The sequence below is a fragment of the Nesoenas mayeri genome, assembly GCF_963082525.1.
Source record: "Nesoenas mayeri genome assembly, chromosome: 2".
Lineage (NCBI taxonomy): Eukaryota > Metazoa > Chordata > Aves > Columbiformes > Columbidae > Nesoenas > Nesoenas mayeri.
The window spans coordinates 142,674,899-142,694,576 of record NC_137543.1 but is presented as its reverse complement, the minus strand read 5'-3'; the positions used below and the strand labels follow the sequence as shown (position 1 = coordinate 142,694,576).

Below are 19,678 nucleotides of genomic sequence, written 5' to 3'. Positions count from 1 at the left end.
CATCAAACTGTCAGAAGGACCTACATACCACAGAGCAGGATCTAGAAGGGAAAGTGAAAAGGATGAGAGGTCTAGAAGATGTAGCCAGTGTTACTACCTGAAAATATGGAGACATGTAACAAGAGCTATCAAATATAGAAGAATCTGTCTCAGAACATGCTAGAGCAGTACGGCACGTAAGTAGTGTTAAATTACAACAATTTCATTAGACATCGATTAGGGTAAACTTCCAGATATCAGGGATGAAGAAGCAATAAGACACTGTTTCACAGGATGGTAAAGACACATCTCTAATGGCATTTGAGAACATGCTAGATAAGGAAAAGTGGATGCTTATTTATGTATAGAAGTTTAAGAATCTCATCCCTCCTTCCTGTTACTTTCACTTCTGTGATAAATCGTTCTGTTTAAGAAGACACACAAACTTTTACTTAATACTAGTCTTTTAATGCCTATTTAGTGAACCAAAGTAGAATAAAAACTTACTTACATGTATTTCACACAGACACAAAATATTTTAATTTAAACACAATTAAAATCTGTCAAAATATTAAAATATCAAAAAATTTCAAATTAAATAAGGACCTTCTCTAGACTAAGAGTTTTGAGTCATTTGTTTATTTACATTTGGCATAAAATACACTGTAAAAGTAAAAAAAAAAAAAAACCCACATAAACAAAAACAAACAAACAAAAAAAACCCTACAAAAATTATATGTGAACCTACTGTGTATTTTTAGGGTTTCTGAACCCAAAGAATATACAAGTAGAACAGTCTAACATGCAATGTTAACACCTTAGTCATGCCTGAACTCTGGAATGATACTCAAAGGATTAAAATAGACTTGGACAGGGGGAGTTTGCTTAGAAACAGAAAATACTTTCTAATGGTAATTTCATTAGGCTTTGAAAAAACGGCCTAAAATATACGAAATCTTGACTGGTATTGGAGATTTCCAGAATAAATTTCATATATTTTTTTCAGGTATGAATTTAATATATTTCATCCTGCCTATTCCTCCCTTTGGAGAATCCTTTGAGATCCCCATTCTATTATTTAAATGAGAAAAACAACTCCTATTCACAATACATTCAATCCTCTTATTGTAGTTGATCTTTCAATGCTTATGTTACAGAATTAAAGCAGAAGAAAAACAATTTACACTTTCCTTTCTATCAGTTGTATATAGAGGAGGAAAATGTGTTAATTCAGGTACTAGGGGGAACATGAAGGGTTTCTGTGGGTACCTCAGTGGCATAAGGAAGATGCGGATGCACAGCACTGGAGCAGGCTGCCTGACCTGGTCCTGCTTTGGGCAGGGACCTGTGCCAGGTGATCTTGGAGGTCCCATCCCACCCGCATTATTCTGCCAGCCTGTGCTGGAGAGCAGGGGCGCCATTGTCAGGATACCTACAGATCTGGATATACTTTTTGAAGCGTGCTAAGGAGCTTTTTCTCACAGTTGCCTGTGGTGAGCATGGTTCTTCTTGTGCCTAAACGTGACGCTGAACCCCTACAGAGACCAGAAATGCCCAAGTGTTCATTTGCACAGCGTACGCATATGTTCAACAGTCCTTCCAGTTACTACTGTTTGTGAGCAGATCTCTGGATCTGCTTTGCAAGATTGTTCCTGCTAGTACAGAAAGCAAGAAGCATCCTATGCAAAATGAACTAGAATTTCGTAAGGAGAAAATTGCTTTGCCTTAAAAATTCTTGTATTCCAGCACTTTAATTCCTTTCAAAATCAGACACAAGATCAGCCTGTTTATTAAACTATTGCCTGCTCATTTTCTTCAATATTGGTCACAAGACAATTTGATTCCTGAGTTCCAAGGTCAGAACCACCACAGTATATGGCATTGTCAAAACTGGCTGTAATTGTTTGCCGATCACGTCTTTTTTTATAGAAGAAATAGAGTGTAAGGCCAGTTCCTGTTAGCAGAAGGAAGATCAGTATAACAATCATCCCGCCTAAATTATTTGAAGACGAAGTAGCAGCTTCATTTTTTGATGCTGTGAAAGACAAAACAGAACAGTTACTGCAAATGGCCAGAGACTGCTATTGCATACAACAAACACCTCCCTAAGTAAATCAAGTAGGTGAACTGTACATTACTGAACAACCATAACAGCAGTTAAAATTTATGTATGTTCTGGATGGACAATGCAAAATTTGGCTCAGTCTCTTCTATATATCTCTCAAAAGGAATGTTATATTATACCACAGCATACCATTCGTTTAGAAAAAAAAAAAAAAAAATCAATAAGACATCCAGTTTGAGAGAAGAGCTCTCCTTTTAAACAGCTATTTTGAAGAAATCATCAGTGACCATTAAATGGATATTTAAATGAAACTTTTCTGGAAGCAATTTTACTTGTAAATAATAAATGCCTATAAATTTATTGAAATTTCTGTTTAATGTGCATGTAAGAAACCAACCTACCTTTATTGACAGGTGAGTCATGGGTTGGCTCAGCTTCAATAACTTTAAAATTAAAAAGATATATATATTATACACAATTTGCAATCAACCATTCAAAGATTAAATAAATACCGCACAAATAATTTTTATTTTGCATTCCTAACAAATTTTAAATAAACATAGAATGGTTTGGATTTGAAGGGACCTTAAATACCACCTTGTTTCAATGCCCCTGCCATAGCCAGGGACACCTTCCACTAGACTGGGTTGCTCAAGCCTTGCCCACCCTGGCCCTGAACACTTCCAGGGATGGGGCATCCACAGCTTATCTGGGCAGCCTGTTCCAGTGTCTCACCACCCTCACAGTAAAGAATTTCTTCCAAGTATCTAATCTAAATCTACCCTCTTTCGTCTTAAAACTGTTACCCCGCAACATATCACTACACTCCTTGACAAAGTCTCCTTCTCTATCTTTGCTCTAGCCCCCTTATAGTATTAGAAGGCTGCTATAAGGTCTCACCAGAGCCTTCTTTTCTCCAGGCTACACACTGCCAACTCTCTCAGCCTGTCTTCATATGGGAGGTGCTCCAGTCCCTATTCATCTTTATGGTCCTGCTCTGGACCCACTCAAGTAGCTCTGTGTCTTTCTTATGCTGGGGGCCCCAGAGCTGAACACAGTACATGAAGATGGAAAAGTTTATGAAAACATTTTCCCTGACAATTCAGGTTGAATACATCAAATATTCTTGTTAAAAATATTTTTAGGGGGTAAAAAACAAACAAACAAAACAAAACAAACAAAAAAAACCCCCACAAACCTGTTTCACTACCAATTTCTTTGAACACTTCTTTTTGGTAGGGGAGACAATCAAAGTTTTTACACTTTTTCAGTCTAACAATTCACACTGAAGAAGTCAATTTTTTACACTTGCCAAAGTGCAAAGCACATTTGATCTGTACTTAAGCATATTCAGACAACTTCCTTTTCTTCCCTCCACTGCTGGGTGAGTATGATTCAATTAATTGCTTGCAGGACTGGCTGGCCAGGCCCTATAGAGCTCATGGATGACTTCATTGCCAGCCTCCCAACATGTGGGGATCCACAAGCAGGAGACTCAATTGGTTCCACATTTCATCTATTATATTTGTGTAGTGGATCTGTCTGATGATGGCAAATCTGGCCTGTTTGAAATCGTCTCCCAGATGATGTGTGCAAACACAGCTAAATCCATGTGTTTATGGTAGCTCACACTACTGCATATGTGCAGGTTTACATCCTTCATGCTCTATGCAACACTGCTGTGCCTGCAAGAAGGATTCAGCCCAGCCTGTCACATATTCAGATTTCACATGGCTTGACATCCAAAAACCACAGGGTCAAAAGTAATCATTAAAAATGAAATGTACTATGCTGTTTGGTTGTCTTGACATGTCTCCCTATGCCTGTATCAGCAGAGAAATTAATTGGGCCCTACTGCCCACCATCACTTAACACTTTCTGCTTGGCTGACAAGAAGACCCCAAAACACTTCACTGGTACCAACCCCACCAGCAGCACCTACCTTCCTTCTGCAGGAGCTCAGAGACTTTCAACTGCTGCTTCTCAGCTATCAGGAGAGTGTTTGCCTTTTCCCTCAGCACTAGTTTAGTAATCTATTTATCATCTACAGCCCTTCACACTCTAACCATGATGACTATGAGTTTTCTCCACACTTTCACCAGGTGATATGTTCTCCCCTACCCTACAGTACAGCAAATGCCAATGCTTTTAAAATGAGATGAGGAAACGGTGACTCGGGTTCTTCTCCAACATGATCCACATACATCAACATCAACGCATAAAATGTGCCCAGTGCTTGAGCAGTTTGGCTTGATGTATATTAACCACTACTTCTGAAATAACCCAATGCACAGAAATTCCAAACTTACTTTTTGGTATTTTGCAAATAAAATTCTGGTCAACAGAGCAGTAATAGTTCCTCCAGGCTCCACTTGAGACATCCATGTCAACACAGTGTTCTTCAAATACTACTGTAGGCTCTCCTTTCTCCCAGTTGACAAATTCTACTGCACTTCTGTCTGTCCATATCCATTCCCCTAAAATTAAAAGTATTAACTGATGAGTGAATGGAGAATCATTTATAGGCTACTAGGCACAACAGATATTGCGTGTATTAATTGATTAAATTAGCATTACAGAGGGCTCATATCTCACTCTTTTAAAAGCCAGAGATACTCAGATGGGAGTGTACCAAATGTAAATGTTCGCAGACAAAGTTAACCTCAGTAGCCTTCAGGACCATGGCTGTCAGAGACATCAAGATGACATGCCCAGGCTGCCCAAGGGGTTTTAGCTGAAGCCTGTGCCCAGGGCACACCTGTGTCTGGGAGCCTTAAGAAAAGCAGAACACCTGTACAAGCCAAGCTCTGCAGTTCAAGGATCCAGATTGCTCAGGAGATTTTCTTTATGCATGCATCCAACATCAGTGAACAGCTGCTTTATAAGAGCTAGATTAATAAATTATTTTTGCAGACTGAATCAGCTCTTTAGTAATAGTTCTCTTCTTATCTTCTGCTGAGGCCCATTAAGTAAGTAGGAATAACTGCCATCTCTGCTCCTTCAGGGTGTACTTCTATGGCAGAGTATCGTGATATAACTTGCAACTGACTCCATGCTACCTTCTCCATTCCCTTGCTTGCAGCTGTGCTTCCTTGCTGTCTCTGCTCACATTGCAAGCAGCAATGTGGCAGTGTAGTGTGCCAGGTTAGGAACAAATCAATGCTTTTGTACTATTAGTTTTGAGCTGGAACAGATGAACTTGACCCACCATGCAACAGAGTGCCTGTGCCTTTGCTGGTAGTGAGAGCTGGGACTCAAGCAGCCATGGCCAATGCCACTCACTGCAGCCCAGTCCAGACTTGCTCGAGAACTATACCCTCAAAGTCTGCCATGAATAACAGGCTTCCAAATTACAATGTTATAGGAAACCAAATCAAATTTGCATTAAAAAAAAGCTGAAATATTTTTGGATTAAAATAAAACCACTGAAATTTATATTTAGAAATAATACTAGGCAGCTCATATGAGCTGCTATCCCCTGTATTGTTTAGAAATAAATTTCAATTTAAGGCTGTGTCAGCTTTTAATTACAAGACAAAATTTTTCTTGAAAGACTAATACTGGCTAAATATCAAGCAATACGAATTTAAAAAGTAACAGGAATCCTTTTAATCAACTACTGTAGTGTTAAGCTAGAACCTTTCACAGACTGAAATATACTCTAGCCACACTAAAGAAAGAAAAAGCGTAGATCTCTTGGTGGTATTCTAGCAGAAAAGCTATTAAACATTTAACAGTTGATTGCTCTTTGACTATTTAATATTTAGTATATCAGTATTGAGTATGTTAGTGTTATTTAATATTCTTTATTTAGTGTTTATTTTCGTCTCAGTATGCATTGTGAAATAATTACCCTCAATATTTTTGAACAATCCTATCCAAAACTTCCTGAAGTCACTTGCAAGTGGAGATAAATGAAGTAAGAGAAAGCTCATTTCAGCTGAATCTTCTATGGAAACCAGAGAAGCACCTAAAAAATATCAATTAAATATTATATGTAATTTTAGCAAGATTTTCCATTAGAAATTAATTATCTCAGTCAACAATTATGACATCTTTTGTGATTAGTCTTTTCATATAGTAGAAAATCTTGATAATAAATTTAAACTACCTGTAGCTTATAAATTATATACATACACACACATCTATGCATTATTTCTGGGTTCTGGATTAAAAAAACAAACACACAACCTGTAAAATATCCTAATTTTAAAAATGCACTTACCCATCCGAATGCACGCCATGGAAGCATCAGGCCAGCTCTCCTCAGAAGTGGTGTGAACATAGTAGCAATGACCACGGAAGGGAATCCAAGATCTACCACGCTTCGGTGCAGGACACTTTCCAGGAAGCTGTGGTGGTTCACTAGGGATTAACTCTAAAGAGGACACAAACAGGTTTCAGCAGGGTCTCAAAAGCCAAAGGAAATTGCACCCCATATCAGGCCTACAAATCTGACAGTGATTCCAGTAAAAGGAATGTCACATAGACTTAACTAATGATAAAAGATTGAACTAATCATGGTAAACTAGTAATAAACTGTAATGATTGGAGCTGGTTCTCCAATCTGCTAAAGAAGACTTACACCAGTCCTATTGCAATTGTCTTCAGCAAAGCAATTTTTACTCAAAACTTGCAAAACAGAGTAAGGAATGAGTCAGTACACACAAAGGATGTCAACACCACCACCACAAGCCAGTCGCTTGTGTCCAGTTTGTAGCAAGGTTCATCAGAGAAGTTGTCTCTACCTGCCCTTGTACATGCATCCTAAACTATGTGAAAGTAGAATTAGTAACCTATTGCATCACCTGATTAAAGCCAAAGCAGAGCTTAAATGAATATAGTTTGCTGTAAAGTATGGTGATGAGATCATAAATTTCATACATGATTTAAAATTTGTTTGAAAATTAGGTGCAATATTTGAACTCTAAAGTATCTCAGTAGAAGTTTCCCTGGATCTTATACTTTTAATAAATACAAATTGATTAATTCAGCTGCTATGCTGACGGAAGTTTCTTATTTTCCAATATTACAAAATATACTTTTAAATGTAAAAATATATCATTAATGTATTTATAGTTAGGCTAAAGTTAATCAACTCTGCGGTTTCTTACAAATAAGGGTGTAGAAAAGATGTATTGCTTGTGGCACGAAATGTTGTAGTTGTCTTTATGATGTGCATGTGTTGATCTGCCTGTGAAATGCAATGTCTGAAAACCCGTCAAGACAGACTAGATCTGGGAGTTCTTCCTTAACAAAAGCAGTATTTTATCACAAGGCATATACCATCCACCACAATCTTTGCATATGCAGAAAAGCTAAATTCAAATTAAGCCATGAATTTAAATTCCAGCCTACCTAATCACATTTCTTGCATTCACAACTTACCATCAGATTGTTTACAGAGAGATAAAAATGTTTCATTGCAAGATGCTGTCTTCCAAAAACCATCCAAATCTAAGTAGACACAGGCTGTGTTCTTATTTGGTTCTCCACTGGCCCAGTTATGATATCTGCTTCTCCTTCTATCTGACCATGTGTAATGGCCAGGAGTCTAAAAGCAAATTACAATAAAGATTATGTCACATACTATTGAAAGAATTTGAAGATTGGACTTGCAGGTATGTAGAAGTTAGAAAACATCAGAATGACATTTTATCACACAAAATTAGTTCATCCTGTATCATGAATACGTAACAGTATGGCCCAGTCTTCCACTCTCCATAGCAGTGAGAACAGTGGTCCTAAAGACGTTGATTTAGTAGGCAACCTGCATTATTCAGTTCACACCATCTGTTGTGCGCAGTAGATGGGCAAAGGGTCTTGTGATAACAAATGTGAACATACAGTTGAAGATTGAGAACACATATACACAGAGATCAAATAAAGCTTGCAGAGAAACTATTGTTACCATTCTTCTAGCACAGGCTTCTCTATATTTTTAGAAAGCAAAGTCAAAAAGCAGAAGTTCCACTGGAGAGAGGAATACACTACTGAGGATGTTTGTCATGGGGCACACACCACAGACCTCTGCCACTCATGCTGACAGGGCTTGTGGTAGTTTTCTAGCTGTTGCAAGGACCAGCTTGTAGACATAGGTCGAGTGTGTATTTTTTCAGTGGACTTCACCACTATTTTCAGACAATGACTAACATTAGCCACAGCCATGGCTCCTGTCATCCTGTCCTGCACAGCTCAGGCTCTTCTTCCTGTGATCTTTGGAGGCTGGCTCCCATACAGCTCTTTGTGCCAGTTCCTTTCCAGTCCTTTTTCCTTTGAAGTCCCTGGCCGTGTTTCATCCCAGATTCCTGTCTAATCCTGGTTTCTCAGTGCCGGTTCTCACCAAAGTGCAGCTCCAGTTCCTCTCATCTCAGCACCTGTACCTGCTCTCAGTCCCATGTCCCACCAAGCTCCAGCTCTACCTCTCTTCTCTCGTTTTTCTCACAACTCCGGTTCCACAAATATCCAGCTGCATCCTCTCTTTTGTATGTTCTTTTTACATGCCTCTAATAGGTGTTTCCCCTGTTAGACCTTTCTGCTCTTCGCTGACTGAGCCTGTTTTTCACAAGGCACTGGTTTCAGCTCCATACACCAGTCACCATAGGCCTGTTCCTGCCTCTACACTGCCCATTGCCATTTCCCCTATTGCCCAGCACAAGCTCTTGTAGTGCTAGTCTGTAAACTGAAACAAGGTTTAAAATAATGTCACAAAGAAAGAACAGTTTTAACCCAAGTTGTTTCTGTGGTGTGCTCCACAATGTGTCCAGAAACAGCAGTGCTCCCCCACATCAACCTGTGGTAGACCTTGACATAGGAAGTGGAAACTCCATAGACACTTTTACTGCTGAAACCACTGCAGCTTCAACCTTGGTGTCCCCTGAAATGTGGCTGTGGCAGTTGTTACTTGCATCATGGCCAAACATTTAGATGTGTGAATCCCCTGAAGTAGAGGGAAGCCAGGTACCTCAGTAAGATTTTGATGCCTGCCACACATTCACAGATCTGACTGACAGCGCTCACATGGGAGCAAATAGCGACTACGACAGTGGACCCTGTCAACCTCTGAGCAAAAAATATGGCTGATCTAGGATAGCGGTAGGATTATCAAAAGCATTTGATTGACTCACTGTGTTGCTGTTAAGACCAATCCATACAGGCTCTCCGTGCTTTAATATTTGTAACCACAGGTAAGATTCAGCATAAGGATCCAAAACGCTGGCAAGTTCTGCAGCCTGTTCTCTGCAGTTCTTCTGTGCTTCTTCCCAGGTCATTCTGTAGTTGATGACTGCATAGCGGTCATCACCATAATTGTTAAAGCCAAGCATTGGAACTATTGGTTGGGAGATTTGCAGTTTAGGGTCTGTAACAAACAAACAAACAAACAAAAAGTCACATGCTTTATATTGGCTAAACATGTAGCGCTGAGAGAAGATCTAGTGTGCTAGAGTAGCCAAGTAATTAAGAGAGGCTGGAATATAAATTGTGTCCCATCTATCACTGCTTTGATGAAAGCCATTTTTTCATCTTCTGTGACAAAATTTTATAATTTTTGTCAGAATGACCTTTAAGCATAAATAACTCCACCACCTCTAGGAACACACTCCGCAAGCTCTACCCCTTCCCAAAGCATACTGAAACTGTGTGGGGCATTGAAGGGAACAATCCCCCCACTTTTTCCATCATATTTTAGCATTTGTTGCCTTTCTGACAAGGAACAGGCTACGGTAAGCACATCATGAGCAAGCAGAGGAATATAACAGCTCATGGTGGCATTGCCTGAGTAAAAACTGTAAAGGAAATCAAGCAGGGCAGTTTGTCAAAGTAAAGAAGTTGCAGAGCTTTAAAGTATAACAGTAGAATTTCTGTTTTGAATAATTTACCCAAATAAAGACAAAGTATTTTTCTCTCTCTTTCCTACCTGATCACCCAAAATAATGAAATACATGATGAACCATTGATATATTTTTTTAAATTTACTGGTCTAGTTCTTAAAATAAGAAAGGTTAAAAGTTTGTATCCAAAATACAAAATGTGTCATCATTTTTTATAAAATGGCTTGTAGTGCATGTGATACTGTCTGATTATTTTCAGTTAAAATAGTGTTGAATACAGGAAAGTTACTTTTAACACCACTTTGACATAACCACAATAAATCAACTGTACTAGAAAGTGGCAAAAACTCACCAGAATTTTTCTGGCATATGTAGCTTTTACTTGTTTTACATTCTTCTTCTTTCCATTTTCCGGCCTGTTCAATAGGGTTCTTTATCATGAAGACACAGTCATCCTGCAGGGAAAATGAGATTAACAAGGGAAAGATGTGGATAGATAGGAAACGTTCCTACTCCTTCTGGGTACACAGACTGATGTACCACACACAGGCACACACAGATTAATAATATGAAGGTCATATGTGTGAACTCATACAAGCAATGGTCAGGAGCAGTAATATGACAATAAGCATTTAGAACTCATCCCTAGGAAAGTTTGCACTTGGATGATGGAGGGAATTGCACAGCACAGGGGCAGGAGCAAGTGTCTGGGAGTACCTGTATGTATACATACAGTCTCGGTGCATACGTGTGTGTGTGTGTGCAGGTAGACACGTGTGTGCTGGCTCTGGGTCACAGGACATTTCAGCTCTGTTGCCGTTTTCCTGGAGGTTGTGGGGAAACTCTCCTCAGCACTGAAGGTTGCCTGGAGAGTTCAAATCTTCCTAACACAGCTAGGCACCAGGAACCAAAGTTGTCACCAGGGTGCAGTAATGCAGAGATAGCAATCAGGAAAAACCTTTTGTGGGAGACAGCTCCTGAGACTTTCCACTGCAATTTGGGCTCTTTACCTTCCTCCATTTCCCCCCACAGCATAAGAAGCTGCTGCTTGGCTTTCTGCAGCAGGAGTCAGCGGCTCTCCCTACCTCATATCAGCATAACCTCATGCTACTGCCAAATTCCCTCAGGGGCGTTAGCCCAGGTCTTGGCTGCAAGTGAAGGAAGGTGTATGTGGAGCAGCTTGTGCAGGGCAATGGGCTCAGCATCCTACAGAAAGCATATGCTTGTGTGAGATAGGGAAGTCCTGGACATCCCAAAACCCAGCTCTAGTCTGGATGGATGTTGGACCTCACAGAACTTTTTTACATTTTAGCTGAACTCAAAGCAGCTCTGTTATGAAAAAGAGAGGAACTTGGCACAGCTAGGACAGAAGTACAGAAAAAGTACTAGTCAGCAGTATTCTACGTTAGCCATTTTACAATTATTGAATAACACTCAATTTTGTCTTGCAATTAAACACAAAGTGGCGCAGCAGTGCTGAAAGTTTCAAAGCATGCAGAAGAGATCTTTCAGAAGGCAGATTAGAGAGAGAAGACAAAAATGAGAAAGGAAAACCCAGTCTCCTTCTTTTGATAATTTTGTTCAATTCACTTATCTTAATAAGCTCCATTCCAAGTGATGTAAATATATGCAGTTTTTTTAGTATTTTCATCAAGTCTAAATAACATTAGCTGTATCCCAAAATTACACAGTTACTGCTATTCTACAGTTTATATGAATCTTCTGATCAGTCATGGTAAAGTGAGGGAAATTACTCACTTGTCTGAGTTTTGTATAATGCTTCCAAACCTATATCTGGATTCATATAGAATCATGTCAGAACACAAACGTTGAAAAAAAATGTGTGAAGGTAGATCTCCCACATGATTACTCTGCTTTTAAAAGCAACAAGATTGCTAAAAATCTTCATAAATGAAACTTTACAGGTAATACAGTTGTAGCTACATACATTTTATTCATCTATCAAAGTTCAAATGTTTAAGTGATAAACAGAAATTAATGTTTACCTTACTGTAATAACTGCGGGAACCTTTTGCCCAATTTGTGTAGTAAACTGGGCTTCCATCTGTCCATAAGTATGTGTGCTCTGAATTTATGTCATTCAGTCCAATCCAAGCATCAGTTGCAGCATTTTTTAAGAGGGACATGAGGAAAGCTGAATTAAAAAAACAAAGAAACAAACAAATTGTACAAGGAGGGAAACTGTGCAGATCCTATAGTGTCTGGAACCAAGATGGTGAGTTTTTTTCTCGATTTTAATAAGGTTGTGATCTTATGGTCAGAAAAAGTATTTACAAACTCAAAGTGGGCACATTTTTCTACATAAAATTGTTTTCAACCTCTTCTAAGGAATTTGTGTTTGCTCTCTTCTGTGTTGTTGAACATCTGAGGAAGCAAGGAAAATGTTTTAATGGGATGACAGGAATTAATGTGAGAACTCCACACCTTGGCAATGTGTCTACAGAGCGTGTGCTGCCGTTTTTTCTTTGTTAACTTCTTTGTGAACCAGACTTAATAGCTTGGTTTCTAAACAGATACAACACAAATAAACTACTCAATTACCAAGCATGCATATAGCAAATAGCATATATTGCAGAGGCTATAACATCTGTTTTGATCTGTTTATCAGGAATTACTTGACATCTCATCCAGTGTCAAAGCATTGGTGCTTTATACCTTGCATTTCCTTTCTTGATATAGTAGCCAGGTTTCCTTCAAAACTAATGCAGTTGTTCCGCGCAGCATGCCACGTCAATGTATCATTTTCATCAAGACCAAATAGTTTGAAACACTGAAAAACAGAAGTATGCCAAATTGGTAAGCAGGTAGTGTTTTATTTTCCAGTGAAAACATCTCTGTAACAAAAAAAGATAAACTGGATATTTTAAATGAAAGGTGAGATTAGCTGAATCAACAGTCCTCTCTAGCTTGTCTTTAGGTCTTAATGAATTTATACTAGAAAACTAGTATAAATCTCAATATTTTAGCATACACTTAGAAGAAGGAATATGTCAGTCTAATGCTTTCAGTAGAAATTACATTAAAGCTTCTGAGCACATGTCTGAGGTGTGACTTTGCGGGAGGAATGCCTAAGAAGGCCTCAGAAAACAAAGGTAGAGGTTATTGAAGCAAAACAGCTTCTGTTGCCTTGTTTGTCATACCAGGTTTGGTTTTCACAGGATAATCCCAGAAAAAAGAATGATTTTGACATTACAAAGAAAAACATGAATTTATCATTTCTTGTAATACGATCCATGATGTAATATGATCTACCAAGATGTCATTAGACAGCTTTGTCAGAGTCTAGCAACTGAAGTGTGGTAACTGAAACATGCAACTGAGAAGTTAATTAGGCAATTTGGGCAAAAAGTTGGGCAAAAGGGAGGTAGCTCCATGATGCTCAGCAGTGGACTTGGAGAGGAGTGAAGGAAGGAGACCGTGGAAGCTACTCTTCCAGGAAGTAAGGAAGAGAGAGACATTTTATCTTGAGAGAGCACCATGAAAGGGAACCAACTCTGATTTTGTGACTCTTTTCCTCAGGTCTAAGAGAGGAAAGAAAAGAGGAGCTCTGCCAAACTGAAGTTGTATTTTGGCTTAGCCAAAAGGAAGAGAGACGAAGCCAGACAAGCCAATATAATCAAGAATTATCTTCATTGCTAGGTGTATTCTCAACAGTGAACGTTCTTGTTTAATAGCTTTTATAGCTCTGTTGATGACAATCTATGGGTTTTAAATGCATGCACTCTCTTAACCTGAACTTTTGTCTTTTGAGAAGGATGAGAGTGACCTTACATAATAAAGTGTAGTGAAGCTTGTTACTAGATTATTTTGAAACCTTAACAGGTGTTTGGTTGTAGAAAAAACTGATAAATTTTCTCAAAGGAAGGTGCCTTTGTGGTTTAAGAGCCAGTGCATAGTAGGCACGGGACAAAGAAGTGTCCAGGAAACCTGTGACAGCCAGATAAGCTCAGCACAGTAAAGAAGAACATATAACAGCTCCACACAAGGAAAGTTGCTCAGCCATCTTTGGCAGCAAAAATACAAGATGAAGCTTTCTTCTTGTATGGTTCATGACCTCCCTCATGACTGCTGTGATCCCAATAGAGGCTATTATTTCTATTTCAGGAATTGTATTTTTAGAGTCTTTGACTATATACAGTGAGAACACATTTTGTGATAACTGAAAACTGCTACAACTGAAAAACAGAATCGAATATGTTTTCTAAATTCTGCTCTTTTTAAAACGCAATACACTGGAATGTCATACTGCACCTTGTTATCAAAGAGGAACCAGTCTTCTGGACACCCACCCTGTGGTGGTGGTGAAGTAGGAGCAACAGTTGGACGAACGGTACTGTTAAGCCTTTCACAGATGAATAACTCTACACTGCCACAATTGAGATCATTCCATGTACCTGAAAGCAAGTTAGAATAAAAGAAAAACAAAATGCAACTAAGACTGGGGTAAAAAATGTCCTTTCCTAAAGCAAGTATATCACAGCAAGTAGAACTGATTGTAGTATTTGTATTTCGCTCCCCCAGAAATAATGAGTAAATTTTATATATGTTCCTGAGAACTTGGTCCCTGTTACGTTACTACCTGAGCTTCTCATATTCTTATAGTCCTCTGGGTTTCTTTTCTCCCTAAAGGATTGTGATGTAAGAATATAACATTAACATCATCATCCCCATTTTGCAGATCAGGAATGAATAAGTAGATGGCATTTATTTCATTAGCTGCAGACAGTTACAAGGTAATTATCTAGAGCAGAACTAACCACCTCCTATATTTAATGGATAGATCGTCATTATAATTCAGTGATGTTAAGGACATAATTCATCTTACCTTAGAAAAAAAGATCTCCAAAACAGGACATGAAATTTATTCCCCAAAAGTGTTCACGTCTATTGACCTCTAACAGAGCCTAGGGAGATTACCTTAGCTATGGATTTGAGATTAGAAATGTTTAAAAGTTGAAGAGATCAACTGCTCCAAAGAAGACTAAGTGCCTGGCTAGTGTAAGCAGAATTACTTTGAACTCTCTGTATTAAAGGATATTTGTAGTTATTTTAATTAAAATAGCGTATAGTATTGTTTCATAATAATCAAAGCCATACCCAAGCCATAGATTTTTAGGAACTGCACAAATGATAATAGGCAGCTGATGTCCTCGAGAGGTAGTAATAAAATGGACAGAGGTTAAAGGAAAAACAATACCGACTCTATCTGCAAATGGTCTGATGCTTAAATTATTTGTTCGTGATGAAATTTTCTGGCAAAACTAGGCATCAAATTGCAGATGTAATCCAATGTATTAGCTATGTCGAGCTGAATTTTTTAAAAGTGCATAAATGAAAGATGACAACATGATTTATTTTCCTATGCTTTTTAAACACTCTGTCAAACACCAGCTTGCTCATAATAATTCACCCAGCCTCAAACATACAGACCTGCCAAGCCTACACCACCCTGCAGACCGAATGTTGTTACAGCACCCACCTGTTTGGGTATACATGACCACACAGTTTTCGTCATTATTTGCAAAATTGGGTTCATTTGGAGCCCAGGCAACGTAGTTCACCGGAGTCCCATCCATCCATCTGAAAGAAGCCATTTAGGGGCCATAATAATTCTTCATAAAGGACATTAAGTTTCCTATATCCTAGCTTACAAACATATATTGTTCTCTTGTAAAAGAAAAACATGACCTTCCACTTGGAATTAGTAAAAAATATCTTTATGTAAACTGCCTACTCTGTTGGCCTGGACCAAGTCTGAACTAATCGCCTCAACTGGTGGTTCCAGATCTCTGAGCTCTGCTAGCCTGCAGGAAACACCCCCTTGCAGCACTGCACCTGTGTTTCACAGAAACACAAACCTGAGCCTCGTTTAGTAATTTCCTGGGTCCAAAAGCAATAATATAAGATCTTGTAGGGTAAGAGAGAGCCCTGAACCAGAGGGAGCACTGGGAACCATCTTGTTAAACAAAGCAAATCTTTAATATCATACAGCTATCTCTTTCAGTCATGTAACAATAATTTCCTAGTTTGGTAATTCACAAATTTATTCTCAAAAAATAGACAAGAAAAAAAGTTAAAAAGCCTCAGTGTACTGGAAGGAGAGTTAAGTGGAGAATCTGCCAAGATCTAGAGCCTTCAGACATCATCAGCTCCAGCACAGTTTAGTGTTTTGGAGACTAGGCAACTGTATGTGTGTGTTTGCAAGAACACTGCAAATAAGGCATTCAACAGAACATCTCGTTGCTCCCACTTGCAAATCTTCCTCAGCCAAATAGGAAAAAGCAATACATAATAAACTGGGAGGAATGATAGAAAGACAAATAGTGGCAGCATCATCCAACAGGGAGGAGACTGAAACTAGTGAGAGAGTAAGGGAGAACTGGACAAAGAACAGTGTTTTCTGAGCAGTGGATGTGATGTAGAAGGCAGAAGTTCCAGGAGAGGAGACTATCCAGTGTCTCTGGCTTGTGGACAAGAAACAGATCCTCAAAGAACAGAAGAACAGCTGAAATGAAGTGGCTGAGACTCATTTGACCAAGCTTCAAATCCCAAGAGAAGAGAGAAAAATCGTGCCACAGAAGAAATATGTCTGGAACTCATATAAGGCTCCACAGGGAGGGGTTGGGATATTCCCAGGGCACTTCACTCCTAAATACATTTGGAGAAGAGTAAAGACTCCATGTAGCCTGAAGCTGTCCTGCCTTGTGCTCTGACAGTACAACCATCTGGGAATTACCTTCCAGACAAGGGTTCTCCTGTAGTGATATTTCACCTCTATAAACCACCGTGATGCCCGACTGCAGGTTTGGAGGGTTCTTTTTCTTTGATAATCTGAGTATTTGATAATGTCTGCAAGTACCATCTGAAACATCCCAGAGACCTCCAACTATTTTTATCTTTCATCTAACAAGGAAAAGGGGATGACTCTGGACTGACTGTGAGTGAACATCTCAGCCTCACAATAAAAAAGCAAAGCATAGGATGAAAAGAAAGGGAAATGAATAGTGAAAATAGCACAGGATAAATGCTCCCCTAAGAATCAGGATCATGTTTTAAAACTTTATGTCAAGCCATGGCTCTAGACATGTTTTGTCAGTCATTAAACTTCAACAGTTTCCTACAGCCAGCCATGCAAAATATTCACATTATAAGTCTGGCAAATTTAACCTTTTTTTACTTACCGGAATGTCTTATCAAGGCTCACACTTAAGCCAATATAAAAGCTATTCCCCCAGTCTTTATAGAAAATCTAAAACACAAAAAAATAAGAATTTTAATGAGATGTAAGAATTCAAATTAAATTAACAAGCTCTTAAAAACCACTCTGGTTTCAGTTGTACAATTTCGTAGTATGCAACGTGCAGGGCGTTGTTCGGGATATGTGTCTGAAATTAAAAATGCAAAATTTTCCTCCAATTTCCAGTATTTAATTTAGAAGAAGGAAAAAAAATAAAAAAGCAGAATGGAATGAAAAAGAAATTGAGAACAGGTATGTTAAGAAGATAAGAATGACCTCTTAAGCAAGCTATAAAATAAAGTAATATTTTTAATAATTTTAAGAAAGCATAGTAAGAATTTACCAAAAGGTTACAAGTATTCGTGAAAAAAAGCTGACAATTTGTCTACACGTAGCAATTTATCAAAATAATGATTACGGTAAAGTTCCTGACCAGATAAGCCCATGAAATGTGACACTGTGGGGTTTTTTTTATCATGGGGATCACTTTCTAATATTTCACAAACCAGCTGAAAAAGGTGCTTCAGTGTCAGAAAGAACAGTGAATTTTTCAAATAAAACATGTTTCTTACATATTTCCAAAGAAAATTTTTTTCACTTTCACTTTCAATGACAGCAAGATCACCACCGTTCTTCTTGCAAAAGTTCCTGGCTTTTTCCACAGGCATGCGTTCCTTGCTGAAGTAGTATTCCGTTTGATTATATATTATCCAGTCATCTTCAGTAACATTATATTGAGCATCTGCAAGGTAAAACGTTAAGCAGTCTGTAATAGAAATTAACATCATTGTGTGTTAATTTGTTTGTTATTAGAGGTACAAGACTTACGGAATGTGGAAGCAGGCTCTGGTTTCAGTGGTGTTCCTGCAATGTAAATAAATATCTGAGTATATTGCATTTCTCAGACGTGTGTCAATTTCCTGTATTTATACAGTTGTTGGCATTTTAATTCCAAGTAACAAACTTAATCTTAAGGGTTACTCAGTATGGTTATTTTTTTGTCACAGAATTTCTCAGAATATGTGTTACACTCAGCAAATACCATGTTATAGCTAATCACAAGTTAAGCTTAGAGAAGCTGTGCCCAACTGTTGGCTGTTCTATTTCACTTCCTCAATATGCTGCATATACATAGCAAACTCACATGTGTATCTCATTGATTAATTCATAGTTTACAACTGGTTTTATTTAAATTAAAATGTATTAAGCATTTCATTGTGCTTGATGGTGCAGCTGGCTCCATTGCACACAGATAGTGTGATCCAACCTAGAAAGGATGTTCTTATCTGCTTCTAAAAGTTGCTTAAGGAAGAAAGTTATCTTACCTTTTTTAATTTGGCAAACATATTCCTGCATATGGTCACAAAATAAATCATTCCAGTTCATACTAGTGTAGCCATTAAACACGACACATTTTTCATTTCCGTCATAATTGTTTGGTTCTCCATTTGCCCATTTTTCAAAATTTACCTATTATGGAAACACAGCTTTGTTACTATTTTCCTTTTACAATGAAATAATTGTCTTATATCATCCTGTTAAAGAATGTACTACATTTGATTTCATGGTCTGTCTTGTGCTTTGATCCCAGACCTTGTAAGGAGAAGAACATGACCCTTGAATTTCATAAATGTTTCATTTGTGTATTTATAAGCCATGTTAGTAAGCCAAGAGCTGCTGCACTTTTTATTACCAGCAGAGATGAATTTCTCCTAATAAACTCTAGAAAGAATTATCTAAGTACCGTCCTCTGACCCCTGGGTTGGTTATCCTGCTCTGATGTTTCAACTTGAGACAACCCATCAGTGCTGCCATACGGACGGGGGCCTTGCAGACCTTACAGATTTGCAAGGGCAGCTTAACTTGTGTAGACATACAAAATTATTTCTAACACTAAATGACAAAAGGGAATATAGAGATTAGTACAATCTGGTTTTCTTAGATCAGGAGAGATATTCCATCACCTTTGGTGTTATTTCATTACTCAACATGTCATGCTGTTATCTATAACATTGAACTACCAAAAGATAAAAACTAATTCCTAGACTGGAATCAGACCTAATGTCACTTGTGGCTTGTATAGAGTTGTGAGACCTGTCTGCCAAGATATACATGGAAAATTAGAAAAAAAAACCTGGAACAAGAAATTATTTACTCACTGGTGAGCCATCACTCCATGCAAATCCACTGTCAGAATCCAAGGCACTTAAACCCATCCAGTAAGAACGGAAAATATAGTCTCTCTTTCTGAATGATTACAAATACAGATAATCAGACACGGTGTGAAACAGAGAAGGAGAATATATATCATTCTATTATTCTCAGTGTTTTGATACTTCAAGTGTCATCTGAGACAGTCATATAAAGTAATCATTCAACTATCAGGTTGGGAAAAACACACACATCTGGCAGGAAGCAGTGAAACACAGAGCTTCATGGGAAAGATCACTGGTGTCACAAGTCCACCAACACTGATTTAAATGAAAATACATTCTCAGGTCTTGGTTCTACCAAGGAGCTTGGGCATCCAAATTCAGATCTGTC

The 19,678-nt window shown here is 38.3% G+C and overlaps 1 protein-coding gene across 1 annotated transcript in view; it reads right to left on the bottom strand.

Annotated features, from left to right (window-relative positions):
* Positions 1–1,769: 1,769 nt before the first annotated feature.
* The window catches only part of LOC308038280 (macrophage mannose receptor 1-like), a gene marked incomplete at both ends in the record, with an annotated part of 29,983 nt that continues 12,074 nt past the window's right edge, over positions 1,770–19,678 (bottom strand). The window contains 17 exons of the mRNA XM_080340637.1: positions 1,770–2,014; positions 2,446–2,487; positions 4,354–4,521; positions 5,898–6,014; positions 6,270–6,422; positions 7,433–7,598; positions 9,172–9,404; positions 10,229–10,331; positions 11,883–12,031; positions 12,553–12,667; positions 14,149–14,291; positions 15,377–15,477; positions 17,079–17,146; positions 17,707–17,876; positions 17,963–17,998; positions 18,460–18,604; positions 19,294–19,381. Coding sequence (XP_080196763.1) covers positions 1,770–2,014; positions 2,446–2,487; positions 4,354–4,521; positions 5,898–6,014; positions 6,270–6,422; positions 7,433–7,598; positions 9,172–9,404; positions 10,229–10,331; positions 11,883–12,031; positions 12,553–12,667; positions 14,149–14,291; positions 15,377–15,477; positions 17,079–17,146; positions 17,707–17,876; positions 17,963–17,998; positions 18,460–18,604; positions 19,294–19,381 — 2,242 coding nt within the window. The remainder of the gene's footprint in view (positions 2,015–2,445; positions 2,488–4,353; positions 4,522–5,897; positions 6,015–6,269; positions 6,423–7,432; positions 7,599–9,171; positions 9,405–10,228; positions 10,332–11,882; positions 12,032–12,552; positions 12,668–14,148; positions 14,292–15,376; positions 15,478–17,078; positions 17,147–17,706; positions 17,877–17,962; positions 17,999–18,459; positions 18,605–19,293; positions 19,382–19,678) is intronic.